This window comes from Felis catus, chromosome C2, assembly GCF_018350175.1.
Source record: "Felis catus isolate Fca126 chromosome C2, F.catus_Fca126_mat1.0, whole genome shotgun sequence".
NCBI lineage: Eukaryota > Metazoa > Chordata > Mammalia > Carnivora > Felidae > Felis > Felis catus.
The window spans coordinates 6,552,629-6,565,431 of record NC_058376.1 but is presented as its reverse complement, the minus strand read 5'-3'; the positions used below and the strand labels follow the sequence as shown (position 1 = coordinate 6,565,431).

The 12,803-nt window shown below is 45.7% G+C and overlaps 1 protein-coding gene across 3 annotated transcripts; it reads right to left on the bottom strand.

Moving 5' to 3' along the window:
* Nucleotides 1–1,495: 1,495 nt before the first annotated feature.
* PSMG1 (proteasome assembly chaperone 1) lies at nt 1,496–12,409 on the bottom strand. 3 transcript variants are annotated; one of them, XM_023238733.2, is made up of 7 exons: nt 12,229–12,407; nt 10,666–10,772; nt 9,288–9,439; nt 7,456–7,518; nt 4,256–4,454; nt 3,242–3,378; nt 1,496–1,709 (listed from the first exon to the last, which is right to left on the bottom strand). In XM_023238733.2, exons 1-7 carry the CDS (start codon nt 12,360–12,362, stop codon nt 1,635–1,637), a joined length of 867 nt encoding a protein of 288 aa, XP_023094501.1. In that variant the 5' UTR covers nt 12,363–12,407; the 3' UTR covers nt 1,496–1,634. The 3 variants fall into 3 exon arrangements, with proteins under 3 accessions (XP_023094501.1, XP_023094502.1, XP_023094503.2); XM_023238734.2 differs by lacking the exon at nt 7,456–7,518 and having other exon boundaries at nt 12,229–12,409; XM_023238735.2 differs by lacking the exon at nt 10,666–10,772 and having other exon boundaries at nt 12,229–12,368.
* Nucleotides 12,410–12,803: the final 394 nt, after the last annotated feature.

Sequence of the window (12,803 nt, the reverse complement as noted above, 5' to 3'; positions counted from 1 at the left end):
AGCATCGTAGGTGACCATTTCGGTTCATCCTGATCACTCTTCTCCAGAAACCACCACCATTCACATCAGTGACTTACTCATATGAATGGAACGACAGATTCTAGGTCTCTGAAGAGTTACTGATCTGTTACTCTCAATGAATCTCAGTGCAAAGTAAGGAACGTTTTACAAGCCCCCCGCCCAATAGTGATGAACCCAACCACTCACCGCACACCTCCCCCAACTACACCACTCCTGGCCGTTATGTTGCCAAGAATCGTGGTTCTTGAGTTCGGCATGCAGTACTGAGAAGGGACGGTGGGGGGGAGGGCAGTGCCTGTCGCTCTATCCTGGCTGCACCGGGCAGTCGGGAGCCTCGGGACAGGCACACAGGCGTGTGCACGCGGAAGTACCATCCTCCTGTTCATCAAAAGCCATTTTTATATGTTTATATTTACAACCACCCAGCCACACAAGCAGATATTCTTCCTCACTGAGCAGATGAAAAACGGGCACCTGAAGGAAGAAATGCTTACTGCACACTTCCATTAACTCGTTAATTTTCCTTTCGGGTTCTATCTGCAGTTTACAGATGAGAAAACTGGGGCTCCCAAGGGCCTTACGGCATCTACCCACAGCCACACAGCCTGTAGGGGACGGCCTGGGATTTGCTCATTTCTAAGGTCGCTCTGTGTTTGTGACCACACTAACCTGCAGTGCAAGAAAAGGCTCCAGACGAGACCCCAAAGCCACCATCGGGCTCTGCAAACACACTTCTGAACGGATGCATCCACTTCTGCAACGAGGAGGATACTTCAACGTCCCGCACAAGGGCACATTCACATGCACCGCACGCAAGGCCAGGGGCAGTGAGAGTGGGGAGCCATGTCCCCACCCCAGCCCATCTGGAAGGTACAAGGACGCGGTCTAAATCCGTAACATACAAACGATTCTGTAACTAAGAAGATGAAAAAGAGATGAGAGGCATTTCTCAACTCCAACATTTGAAAATCTTCGTTCACCGATGCAGTTTAGTGTGTGGTCTTACGTCGTGGCTCAGCTACATGGAGCTCAGGACGCCCCCCACATCCTAACGACGGCAGTCCCCATGGTGCTGGGGCCACGGCACAGCGGGAGCTGTACCAGGCCCGGAAAAGTCTGCGCAGAGGCCACCGTCAGGTGGTACTGAAAAGTGAGGAAATGCTCATTTCTTTTTGTTTCATTTTGAGCAAATACAGAACCTTGTTACCCTGTCAATTTTTACCCACACACACACAAAAAAAACCCCATAAAATATAAACTTTTCACATACTAAGAATCACCAATCAACTTTCAAATATCACACAGAATTTTTGCACTAAAGTAACTATACCTATGTATTAATAAAACCTGTTAGCTGTGACTTTTTAAAAATCTATATTACTGTAAAATATTCAAATAAAAAACAACACTCCCACCTAGTGGATACAAGAAAACATCTGGCTTATATCACCAAAGAAAGGAACTAAAACTACAATGAATTTAAAATAAGTTTATTCTGTTTGAACACCCTCAAAAGACCCCCTTGGAAAAAAAGGAACCAACAAAATGGGACACGCAGCTCCCTTTAAAGGAACAGGTGGGTAATAACACACTGTACAAAACCACCTCTGGAATCACGTGTAAATGTTACTCTGAATCTCATTTGTTGTCATCAACTTCTTCAGTATCTCTGTGCTCTGGGGAATATTCTGGAAGAAGAGAAAAAAGGTGTTAATACAGGGAGATGGAGAACTCAGTTACAACGAACCCACCCACTCCAACCCCACAGGCTCAGGACATCAACGGAGGACCTGACCGCGACAGCACATCTCCGTGTTCCCACAGAGGAAACATCTAAGCATGTCCTCCCCCTGCCCCAAACCCGCTGGGGGTGCCACACGGCCTCCACACACACCAGCCCGGCCTCTCTCCCACGGGAGCTCTCTCGCCCCTGTGCCCCCAATTCCAACTCTGCCCCGCCCTCCTCAAAGGTGCCCCGAGCCTGCCCCCTTCTGCACTCCCAGCCACCCCCTGCACGCCCCTCTGCACGCACCCCTCCACACACGCCCCCCTGCACACGCCACTACCCACGGGGATCCATCCATCTCTCAGATCCAGCCAAAGTGCCAGCCTCGCCCCAAACGAGCCTCATCCCCTCCTCCTCTCCCTCCCTCCCTCCCCCGCCCTGACTGGCATCACAGTCGCCTGCGCCACTGCCCCCTCCGCCACCTGCGGGCCAATGCTGGGCACGACAGCAGGGACAGACCAGCCACGGCCCGCACTCACCAGGCAGTGGGAAGAGCCTATGCGTTCGCTACAGACACGAACCGACTATTAGTATGTGCTCTGGAAGTGGTGCTAACTAGAGAACCGCTCATGACTCCCGGTAATTTGAAATTATGCTTGGATTACATTCGTTTTCTGGTTTTATTCCTAATAATTCAACAAACGACCGGGCATCCTCCTACATGCCAGGTACATGACGGTGGGGGGGGGGGGGGGGGGGGGGGAAGGGGGGGGTACCGAAATGGAGAAATGCGGTCCATTCCCACGGAGCTGACCACCTAGCAAGCAAACTAATTTAAGAGCTAACCCCAACAGAATGTGCCCAAAAAGGTGTCTTAACGCCAATGGCCATTCTAGAATAAAACAGGACTTGCACTGTGAACACTGTTGCAGTCTTTTCCCTGTAAGAGAGAAGTTCTTCACCAGGGTCCCTGCACTTTCAGCAAGCCCCTCGGGGACAGGAGGGGGGCGGGGTCCTCAACTACCAGCAACCACAGGCAAACTTGTGCACACGTCCCAGCGCGAACCTTCCTGGGGAAAGAGCCCACGACACACGCACCGACAGCAGCCAGCCCCACGCAAAATTAAGTGAATCAACGTTGATAATCTGATCCCTGCTGTGCTCACGACTGCCTTCTTAAACATTACAACCTTCCAAATGAGTTAGTTACAGAAACTTCCTGAACAGTGAAACCATCTTTCTACATAGCCGCCTGGGATTTATATCCATACACTGCAAGGATCTACCATGAGAAAGTGGGAAAACAGTTCTCGAATTACAGGAGCACATCTAAAAGAGGGTGACGGGCCCAGTCAACGTGCCGGACTAGAAAGCTTTATTCTGAGAAAAAAGGATCTCTAAGTGTTGCTTGGGTTTTGCATTGGTACCAGAAAATCACACCTGTTACTAAGTTCGTGGCAACTCAGCTATTAAGTCAGTGAGTGAAAACCTTACCTTAACCAAACCTTTCAAGCTTCTGGAAGAAAGGACAGGCTTAAAAGCTCCAACTGTAATGAGGTCTAACTTCATCACGTCAGTATAGCACAAGTACAGAATCGCAGGGATTTTCCACACTTGGCAGTAACTCAGAACTATGAGTCATACAAGGGAAAAAACCATTGAAGTCTTCTACTATGTGATTTTTAAACTAAACGTCTCTATACAAAAAAGGCTACTTTTAAAAACAGTTGTCTCTGTTGCCTCCCTTAATCAAAGTGTTTACTGCCATATTAAACCCTCACAATGCATATGTTCTTTCAAAGCTAATTTATCTTCCTAAGTAATTTCTTGCGTTTATAAACAGTTTATTTTGCATTTCCTGAAAACACTGAGACACATCTTAAGTGACTTCAAGATTAAAATTTTGCTGCATATAATAAATTAAAAGTAAATAATAAATACATAGTGCACAATGTAAAATACTTAGCCACTTATTCTAGTAAACCTAACATTTAACGGGGGAAAAAACTTTTACTTATTAACAAATAGCAATCATATAACATATCAGCTACTGAAAAGTAACTGACAATCTCATTTTGATACGATGCTAGGGTATAATTAACAACAGGAGTAAAAAATAAAATACTGACAACACTACTACGATTCAGTTTCTGGAGACTTCTATGTCGACAGTTAAAACATACTTTACCAACTTTTCGTGCACCAACAATTTACATCTAACACTGGCCTGCATGATGAGTTATCACGGACCAAAAAGAAACAGAGCCAACTCTGAAGCCTAGCAGTTAATTAAGAACTCTGAGCTGCTCTCGCGTGGGAACTGTGTGTCTGGAAAATGTTAAAACTCACATCAAACACAACCTACTAGCAACAACAGACATTAAAGACGAACAGCAGAACACTGGTATCAGTCATCATCAAAAACTACTTTAAGAAGACCTCCAACAGTCAAATAACCAATTCAACAATAATAAGCTGTAACGTAAATATTACAAATTTTAATACCACCTGCGGCAGGAAGATCGTGCACAATATTTGGTTGTTCTAGCAGCGAACAGCACGGAGGCTCTTTGAAATTCTCTGTTTTTAGGGCTTTCAGGAAAGGAGAATGGAGGCTGCTGGTAGATTCTGCGGTTTTATAGTCAGTAACATGTCGACACGTGAGCACAGTCACTTGCATGTTCTTCCTTGGACAAGAGCCAAAGACCTAGCAAAAGTGACCCCAAGTTAAAAGACATCTCTAATTTTGTTACGGAATAGAAACATGCCTCTAGCTGTTTACCCAACACCATTCACCGTGCCTTGCGAGGTGGATGCGTCCACTGAAATACAGAGTATGTGCTTTGCTGTCCCCTCACCTGGGCGTGATCTCGGTTCTGTCACGGTCTAGCTTGGTGATTTTCTACGTCACTTTCCTCATCTGCGAACTAAGAACGACAGTACTGCCCACCCACCTGAGGGCACTGCAACCTGTAGTAAATGGAAGTCAGGAACACACACGGCCAGAGCAGCTGCGGGGATAACCAGGACTGGCACCGAGAGTGGACCTGCCACTTGACTACGAGATCTCGACTAAGAGAGGTTATTTCTAAACACGGCTTTACTTGCAAGCTACCTTCAGAATAGGAGTCTATCAGCAAAAGGAAGCGATCCCCTTTCTCTAATCCATGTACTGATGTGTTCTAGAACACTTTTTAATGAAGACGTTTCTAAGCTGCAAGTTGTATGCATAATAGTGCTGTAACAGTGCAAATGATTAAGTTCACTATTTCGATTGTAGGCAAGTTTCAATCACTCTAGACCTTTATTTCCTCACAAGTTTGTATTTCATGAGTTTCCAAGGACCCTTCCAGCTTTTAAAATCTATGGTGATGTAAACCCAAAAAAAGCAGCTATTTTTTAAAGAAAAAAAAGGAGACTTTAGGTCACTTTGGAAAATATTTTATGAAAAGAGAATGGCTTTTCAAACAATAACAACAGAACTAAAGATTCTATGTGTCATAAAGGATTTGTAAGCCTAATTTCATCATATCACAGATCTGTAAACAAACAAAAAATAGTTAACACAATATACATCTGTCAGCAGGTACATCCCATTTAAGATACATTACTGGGGTGCCTGGGTGGCTCAGTTGGTTGAGCACCTGACTTCGGCACGGTCATGATCTCACGGTTCATGAGTTCGAGGCCCACGTTGGGCTCTGTGCTGACAGCTCAGAGGCTGGAATCTGCTTCAGATTCGGTGTCTCTCTCTGCCCCTCCCCTGCTTGCACTATCTGTCTCTCTCAAAAATAAATTTAAAATTTTTTTAATTAAAAAAAAAAGAAAAACAACATTACTCACAAGGCCTAATTTATCATCCTCCCTGTAATACCTATAGTCTGAATTCACACTTGAGCACTCTGTTAGACTATGTGTGATTATTAGGATTTTGTGGCTGACATGAAACAAACAGTAGGGGGACCCAAAGAGTGTCCCGCAGGAAAAAAAAAAATACTGATTAAAAAGTTTATTAAGGGGCGCCTGGGTGGCTCAGTCGGTTAAGCGGCCGACTTCGGCTCAGGTCATGATCTCGCGGTCCGTGAGTTCGAGCCCCGTGTCAGGCTCTGTGCTGACAGCTCAGAGCCTGGAGCCTGTTTCAGATTCTGTGTCTCCCTCTCTCTGACCCTCCCCCGTTCATGCTCTCTGTCTCAAAAATAAATAAACGTTAAAATAATAATAATAATAAAGAAAAATTAAAAAAAATAAAATAAAATAAAAAGTTTTTTAAGTCTGGATGAGAAAAGGTGCTCTGCAGTACAAAAATAATAAAATATTTTTGACGTAATAGTCATCCTACTTAAATCAAAAAACACGAATTAACAGCAGTTTCCTGCCCTTCTGAGATCTGAGGAAAGCTAGGGACTCTCTCCCTAGAAAAATAAATATTGGTACAAAACACAAAATCACATACAGGATCATGGGAAGGGTCAAAGACCTTCTTAAATAATTCCTCACTTAATAAAATGTATTTAATAACTTTTAATAAATGTTTCTAAGTATGCCAATCTGGTCTGAAACAGGCATACACCAAATTTCTTATTTCTAATGAATTTAATTTTAACAGCTATACAAAAATATATCTAAGATTTAAGCTGAAATGTTACTAAGATATATATGAGACCTACTTCCTTTAAAAATAATATGCAACTGGGGGCACCTGGGTGGCTCAGTTGGTTAAGCATCTGACTCTTGGTTTCGGCTCAGGTCACAATCTCAGTTTGCAGGTTCGAGCCCTGCATTGGGCTCTGCGCTGACAATGCACAGCCTGGTTGGGATTCTATCTCTCTGCCCGCTCCTCTCTTCTCTCTCTTTCAAAAATAAATTAATTATTTAAAAATAATAATAATATGCAACTACCAGAATCATGATTATTCTCTAAAACTCCTAAATTCTTTACTGAAAAATGATTTTCTTTTTTAATTCTTTTTAACATTTATTTATTTTTGAGAGACAGAGCATGAACGGGGAGGAGCAGAGAGTGAAGGAGACACAGAATCCCAAGCAGGCTCTAAGCTCTGAGCTGTCAGCACAGCGCCCGATGCGGGGCTCGAACCCACGAACCATGAGATCATGACCTGAGCCGAAGTCCGACGCTTAAACGACCGAGCCACCCAGGCGCCCCTGAAAAATATGTTTTATTGGGCACATACTATGTGCACAATTTTCCCACAAAATGAAGCCTCAATTAATTTATCCTAATGCTAAGAAAAACGGATGTAGTATCTTGGGATTTGGAGCAAGCAGCAGCTGGGTGCCAACCCCCTAAATCCAGCTCACACCCATTTCCTGCCTCCCAACTCGGGGCATCTCCCGCCAACACTGTCAGCACTGCTGTTTTCTGCCCCTGGCCATGACCCGGTTCCGTTTCTTGTCAGTAGCCTGTTTCTCTTTCGAAGGTCACAATACGGTGGATGGGAAGAATCACAAGATGCTTTAGGCTTCTATGACCCACAATCTTCAGCACATTACTGATTACATTTGTTAAATGAGTTTTTATTCTTCAAATTTTGTAACAGATTGCTACAATATCTTTTAGGAAAAAAAAAACAACAACAAAGACTTCTCCTGTTCCAGTACTTAGCTATGTAGGTTCAAGCGTCAAGATACAGAACGCCTAAGAAACGTCACTCGGTGTGACCACAGGCCAGCCTTCACTTCTCTCTTACCTTGTCCAGCCACTGATACTGCTGGTCTTCAGCAACATAGCAGCTGCACTGACAGAGCAAGACCTGGAAAATCACATTCCAAGTATTCTGTCAGGTCAAATGACTTCTACACACACCCCAAACTATCATCATTTACATTACCATTTGAATCCTAATATAACCTTTAGACAACACGTGTCTTTCTGCACTGCTATTGGCTTATTCATTTATCTTTAAAATTTAAGAATCAAGCCACTACTGGCAGTTAGCACGAGAATAAAGTACGCAGTGACAGAGTGACCGCACGAGCTCGCACCGGAGACCCTGAAGATACTACCAGTAAATGCTACCAGCATCTTCTTTATAGCACAGGCATTATCAGTCCTGTTGCCCTTCTGGGGGGTCACACACCAAGAAGACCGAATGCAAAATAAACGTAAACACTATAAAATGTAAGCATTATACAAACACTAGGAGCTATCAGAGTGAGTGATAGCCTGACAGCACCTCAGCCCAAATGGCATTCTAGAACGGTTCCGGTGCCTGTGAGGATGGTATTATTTTAGAAACCAAGTTCCAAACCATATGGTCAAAATGAAGTAATCTGTAACGACCCCATGCCATAAAATGATGGATTCTTGATTATTAATACTCATGGAATGATATTATCCACTGAACTCAACAACATCCATTAAAATATTGCCAGAAATGCTGACACTTAATTACCCAAGGGAAGCACAGGAGGGGAAAACGGTGCCTGGCGATAGGGGAAAAGACAAAGACTGGATAATGAACTACACACGCAGGTTCTGCATAATCAAGAGAGAGCTGAGTGATAAATGGTACGACCAGACGAAGGGACAGAAATTTCTCCTACCTGACCTTCACAACCCATTCTAAAGTGAAATATTTCCAACTAAAGATCAAATCGAAAACATGCTTAGTTTCGTTATTTCCTATAAATGCTGGATGTGTATAAAAATCCTCACATAAACTTAAATAGCTTTGGATTACATGTTAAAAAAAAAAAACAGTTAAGTATTACAAAATCAAACTTTACATTTTAAAAGGCTAACATGCGGAACCCTTACCTTTTGAAAGAAGCCACATTCTAATATTTTGGAATTAGTGACTTCTTCCATTGTTTGGGACCCCTGCCCTGGCCCTTGTTCAAGTGTTCAGCAGCTGTGGAACGGGACTCTGTCAGACAAGCAGGTGGGGACACACGTCACCTGCCTGGCCACCTCATCTGCCTGACTCATCTCTCAAACTGCCCATTGGGCCGTGTCCTCTGAATGGACCCAAGATTAGGATTCAAATGCACAGGACATGAGGAAATTCCTTAGCATCAGCTCCAGAATGACTTTTCGGACTTAACAAATCAGGACAAATCAGGACAGGGGAGAAGCTCGATGTCCAGAGAATTGTGCTGAGAACGCATACAGCTTCCATTTGTTCAGCAAACGTTAATGGAGCTTCCAGCATGAACCAGGCATTTGCTGAACACTGGGTACACAGCAACAAAGGACAACCCCCTGCTTTCTCAGAGTGAACACGGTTTTGCACACTTAAGAGTTGCACGCTGAGAGAATTTTGAGAATGAGCGCAAGGTCTGAATGTCTACTGTTTATGGTTTTTTCCTACCAAAGCGATCTCCGAATTTCCTAGGAACTTTATCAACACACCGTATATATCCTGTTGCTATTCAAGTAAACAAGAGTGCTTACTAGCAGTGCCTACAGGCAGAATTCCTCAGCCCAACAGGAGAGGTAAAGGAACACGGACTTCAAACGGACACCACATGAACAATGCTAAACAACTACTTCTGAAGCATATGAGCAATCCCCACATACCGAGGGATTCGATTTTAGATGATAAAACACACAAAAGGCATCCGTCGGGGAAAGATGTACAGTGTCCGTTGTTCTACACCATTCATTCCAGAGTTTGGCACAACCGACTTCTTCCCAGACTCCTGAATTCATAACAAATGACGACAAAAATGCTGTGAAAAACAATGCACATTGAGTTAGTGCTTGGTTCTGCAAGCTGCATTTTCTACAGTAAAGAACAGTTCCAAGTTACCCTAGAATTCTAGAGCTACAAGAGCCATTAAGACCACTGACCTTACACCACCCTTTTGCAGGAGAGGAAACTGAGGCCTCAGGAAGTTAAAGGCTACTGCCCCCAAATACAGATTAGAGGCAGGAACTGAGGACACAGGTTTACTGTCGGACTTTACCGCACACTCACAATGTACCACTTGCGGGAAAATTCCAGGCCAGGAGCATTTTACGTCAATGAGTCCGTAGTTATATACCATGTACCTAACGATGTCCTCCAAGCACTGGGGCTACCTTACAGGGCAAGGGGTCTACTTCACTGGAGACCCCGAAGGCTCTCCCCCCAACCTGTGAACTCGCTAAAACTACACAGGTTTGTGCACATGCACATGTACATTGTTCTGGATGAACTCTGCTCTGTGCTAACATTAACCTATCAGATGCAGGCATCCATGAACAGGCCTTCAAACTTGAGGGCTCAAAAACGTTAGCGACGGAACGCTCAGAATTGTGAGCGATCATAGTTACTTTTAGGGTTCTCATCGTGCTATCAAGAGCCTGTTAATTCAAACACCATGAAGAACCACTGGTGCAAGGGGCCACGTACACATGCCACCTCTGTCCCTCCAAGTCGGCCCCACACAGACCCAGGAGTCTAAAGAAATCTGGATACCTCAACACACTATAAACCCAGTTTCCAGAATTTACAACCTCCTGGAGCTAAGAACACTTCTTTTTTCATTTTTTTTTTAATACTTAAAAAAATTTTTTTTTAATATTTATTTATTTTTGAGACAGAGAGAGATAGAGCATGAACAGGGGAAGGTCAGAGAGAGAGGGAGATACAGAATCTGAAGCAGGCTCCAGGCTCCGAGCTGTCAGCACAGAGCCCGACTCGGGGCTCGAACTCACAAGACCATGAGATCATGACCTGAGCCATAAGGGAAGCTCAACCGACTGAGCCACCCAGGAGCCCCAAGAACACTTCCTTTAAGTCTTATTGGTGTCACATGAGGAGGCATAGACTTTACTCAGATACAAAGTTACTCTGCTATGACTTTTTCTAAAAAAGTAACAGACATTTGAAATCTTTTATGATGGAAAGCAATAAGTAACTTTGGATTTTGCTCTTTCAACAAAAGGTTCAGTCTAACATATTTCCACTCACCTACTGCATTATTTCCTATAGCAATTATGAACTTGGAGCAAGGATATTTTTCCAGCAGAGAAACTTCCAAAGATGTTTTTGTTTGTCTTCGAAAGAGCCGCACCTCTCTAACACAAGAAACAAAAGACAAAACTAAAACAACTTAAATATACTTAGCACCATATAAGGAGAAAAAGGGTACTATAAATACGTCTTATAAGAGGTAACATGCAAACTCTAATCTCATAAAGAATGTAATTACAGGGGCGCCTGGGTGGCGCAGTCGGTTAAGCGTCCGACTTCAGCCAGGTCACGATCACGCGGTCCGGGAGTTCGAGCCCCGCGTCAGGCTCTGGGCTGATGGCTCAGAGCCTGGAGCCTGTTTCCCATTCTGTGTCTCCCTCTCTCTCTGCCCCTCCCCCGTTCATGCTCTGTCTCTCTCTGTCCCAAAAATAATAAGCGTTGAAAAAAAAAATTAAAAAAAAAAAAAGAATGTAATTACAATTAGAATGTAATTACAATTGAAAGGCAACAACAGGTTGGAGCAACAATAACTAACAGATAAAACCACCTGATGCAAAACTCACGGAGAACTCCACAATGAAGATCAGGCTGTCCACCTGACCCACTGATCAATCAATCAATCTTAGCATCCCTAAAAGTGGGACAACTGGGTCACAGTGGGCAACAAGAAACACCAAGCACCACCGCGGAAGCATTCTTGCCAGCAAAATATTGCACTTGCACCTGACCACGCCTCTAAAAGGAACATCCATTTACAGGTAACGCAGGTAATGGACACACACATTAGATCAGACAAATCCAGAGTGTGCGACATCCTACTGGACACATCTCTCAGCACGGGTGAGAAGCGGCTGCTCTAAATGATGGGCATCTCAAGAGACAGAAAAGTCCAAAGGTAATGTGTAGACCTTGTCAGGATTTTGATTTACACAAACACACTGTGAACATCATGTTTGAGATTACTGAATAAATCTGATCATGCACGGACTATTAAATGGTAACAGGAATTATTAATTTTGTCAGGGGTTATAACAGCATATGCAAGAAAGTGCCTATATCGTTTGAGGTGCATTCTGAAAAATGTCGAGGTGAAAGGCTATGGTCACTCGGGGTGGCGGGAGATAAATGCGGCAAAATCTTCATTAACTGCTGAATTTACATGACTGGGTAGGGATGAAGGGTCACTTTACTACTTTCTCCAACCTGTGTGTGTTTGGAAATAATTGTGTTTTTAAAGAGACAGATCATCCACCTGCTGCCGATATCGATGCTAAAGAAGAGTGGGGCGGAGGATAAAGAAGCTTTTGAGAGAGCGGTCGTAAGTCCACGAACCAAACACGTGACGACCGCGGGGCCCAGCGACGGCACCGCAGCCCGGGAACACGTCACGAGTGCCCCCAAGTCCACGCAGAGGGAGGGCCCAGCGAGGCCGCGGGCTGGCTCTGCCGGCCGCGCCGAGGCCCCCCGCTGAACCCCGGGCAGGTTGTGCCGGGCGAGCCCCAGGCAGAGCGGGGCCGCGGACCGGCCGCAAGCCCCAGGGTCCTGCGCCCAGGACCTCACCTCTTCCGCGCCAGCTGCCGCCGCACCTCCCTGTCCTCGGCCGTCTCCCTCCTCTCGTCCTCCTCTTCCTCCTGGTCTTCCGTCCCGGCTCGGCACGGCGCCTTCACCACCTCTCCGAAGAACGTGGCCGCCATACCCACCCCGCCACCTTCCCAGGCTAACCGCGGCGCGCCGGCTCAGCGCATGCGCCCCCGCGCCGCCACGCCCCCTTCACCGCCCCCGCGCCCCTGAACTCCGCCCCCACGCCACGCCCCCGCGCACGCGCGCCGGGTGCCTGAGGCCGCGCCAATCCCGAGCGTCTTCTCCCGCAGCTTGAGTCCGCAGCGGCACCGAGAGGCCTGATGACTGCGGGCTAGAGAGGCGAGCCGGCGGCGGGGGCGGGGCCCGCGGCGTGGGGCCTGGGCCGGTGACCGACCCGGGAGAAGCCGGCTCAGCCGCCCTTCCTTCCCTCACCCCGAGTCCATCCTCCTGGAGGCGCAGCTTTGCCGTATTAAGCACCGGGCTGCGGACCGAGGGCGGGAAGAAATACAGCGCTTCGTGGTGGTATAAAATGCGACTTTTACTCTGGCAATAAG

Coding starts and splice junctions, on each gene's coding strand:
- PSMG1 (XM_023238733.2), bottom strand. CDS start 12,362: ATGGCGGCCACGTTCTTCGGAGAGGTGGTGAAGGCGCCGTGCCGAGCC. Junction 9,440..10,665: donor TATAGGAAATAATGCAGTAG/GTGAGTGGAAAT, acceptor TGTTTTTCACAG/CATTTTTGTCGTCATTTGTT. Junction 3,379..4,255: donor GCACGATCTTCCTGCCGCAG/GTGGTATTAAAA, acceptor TATGACTCATAG/TTCTGAGTTACTGCCAAGTG.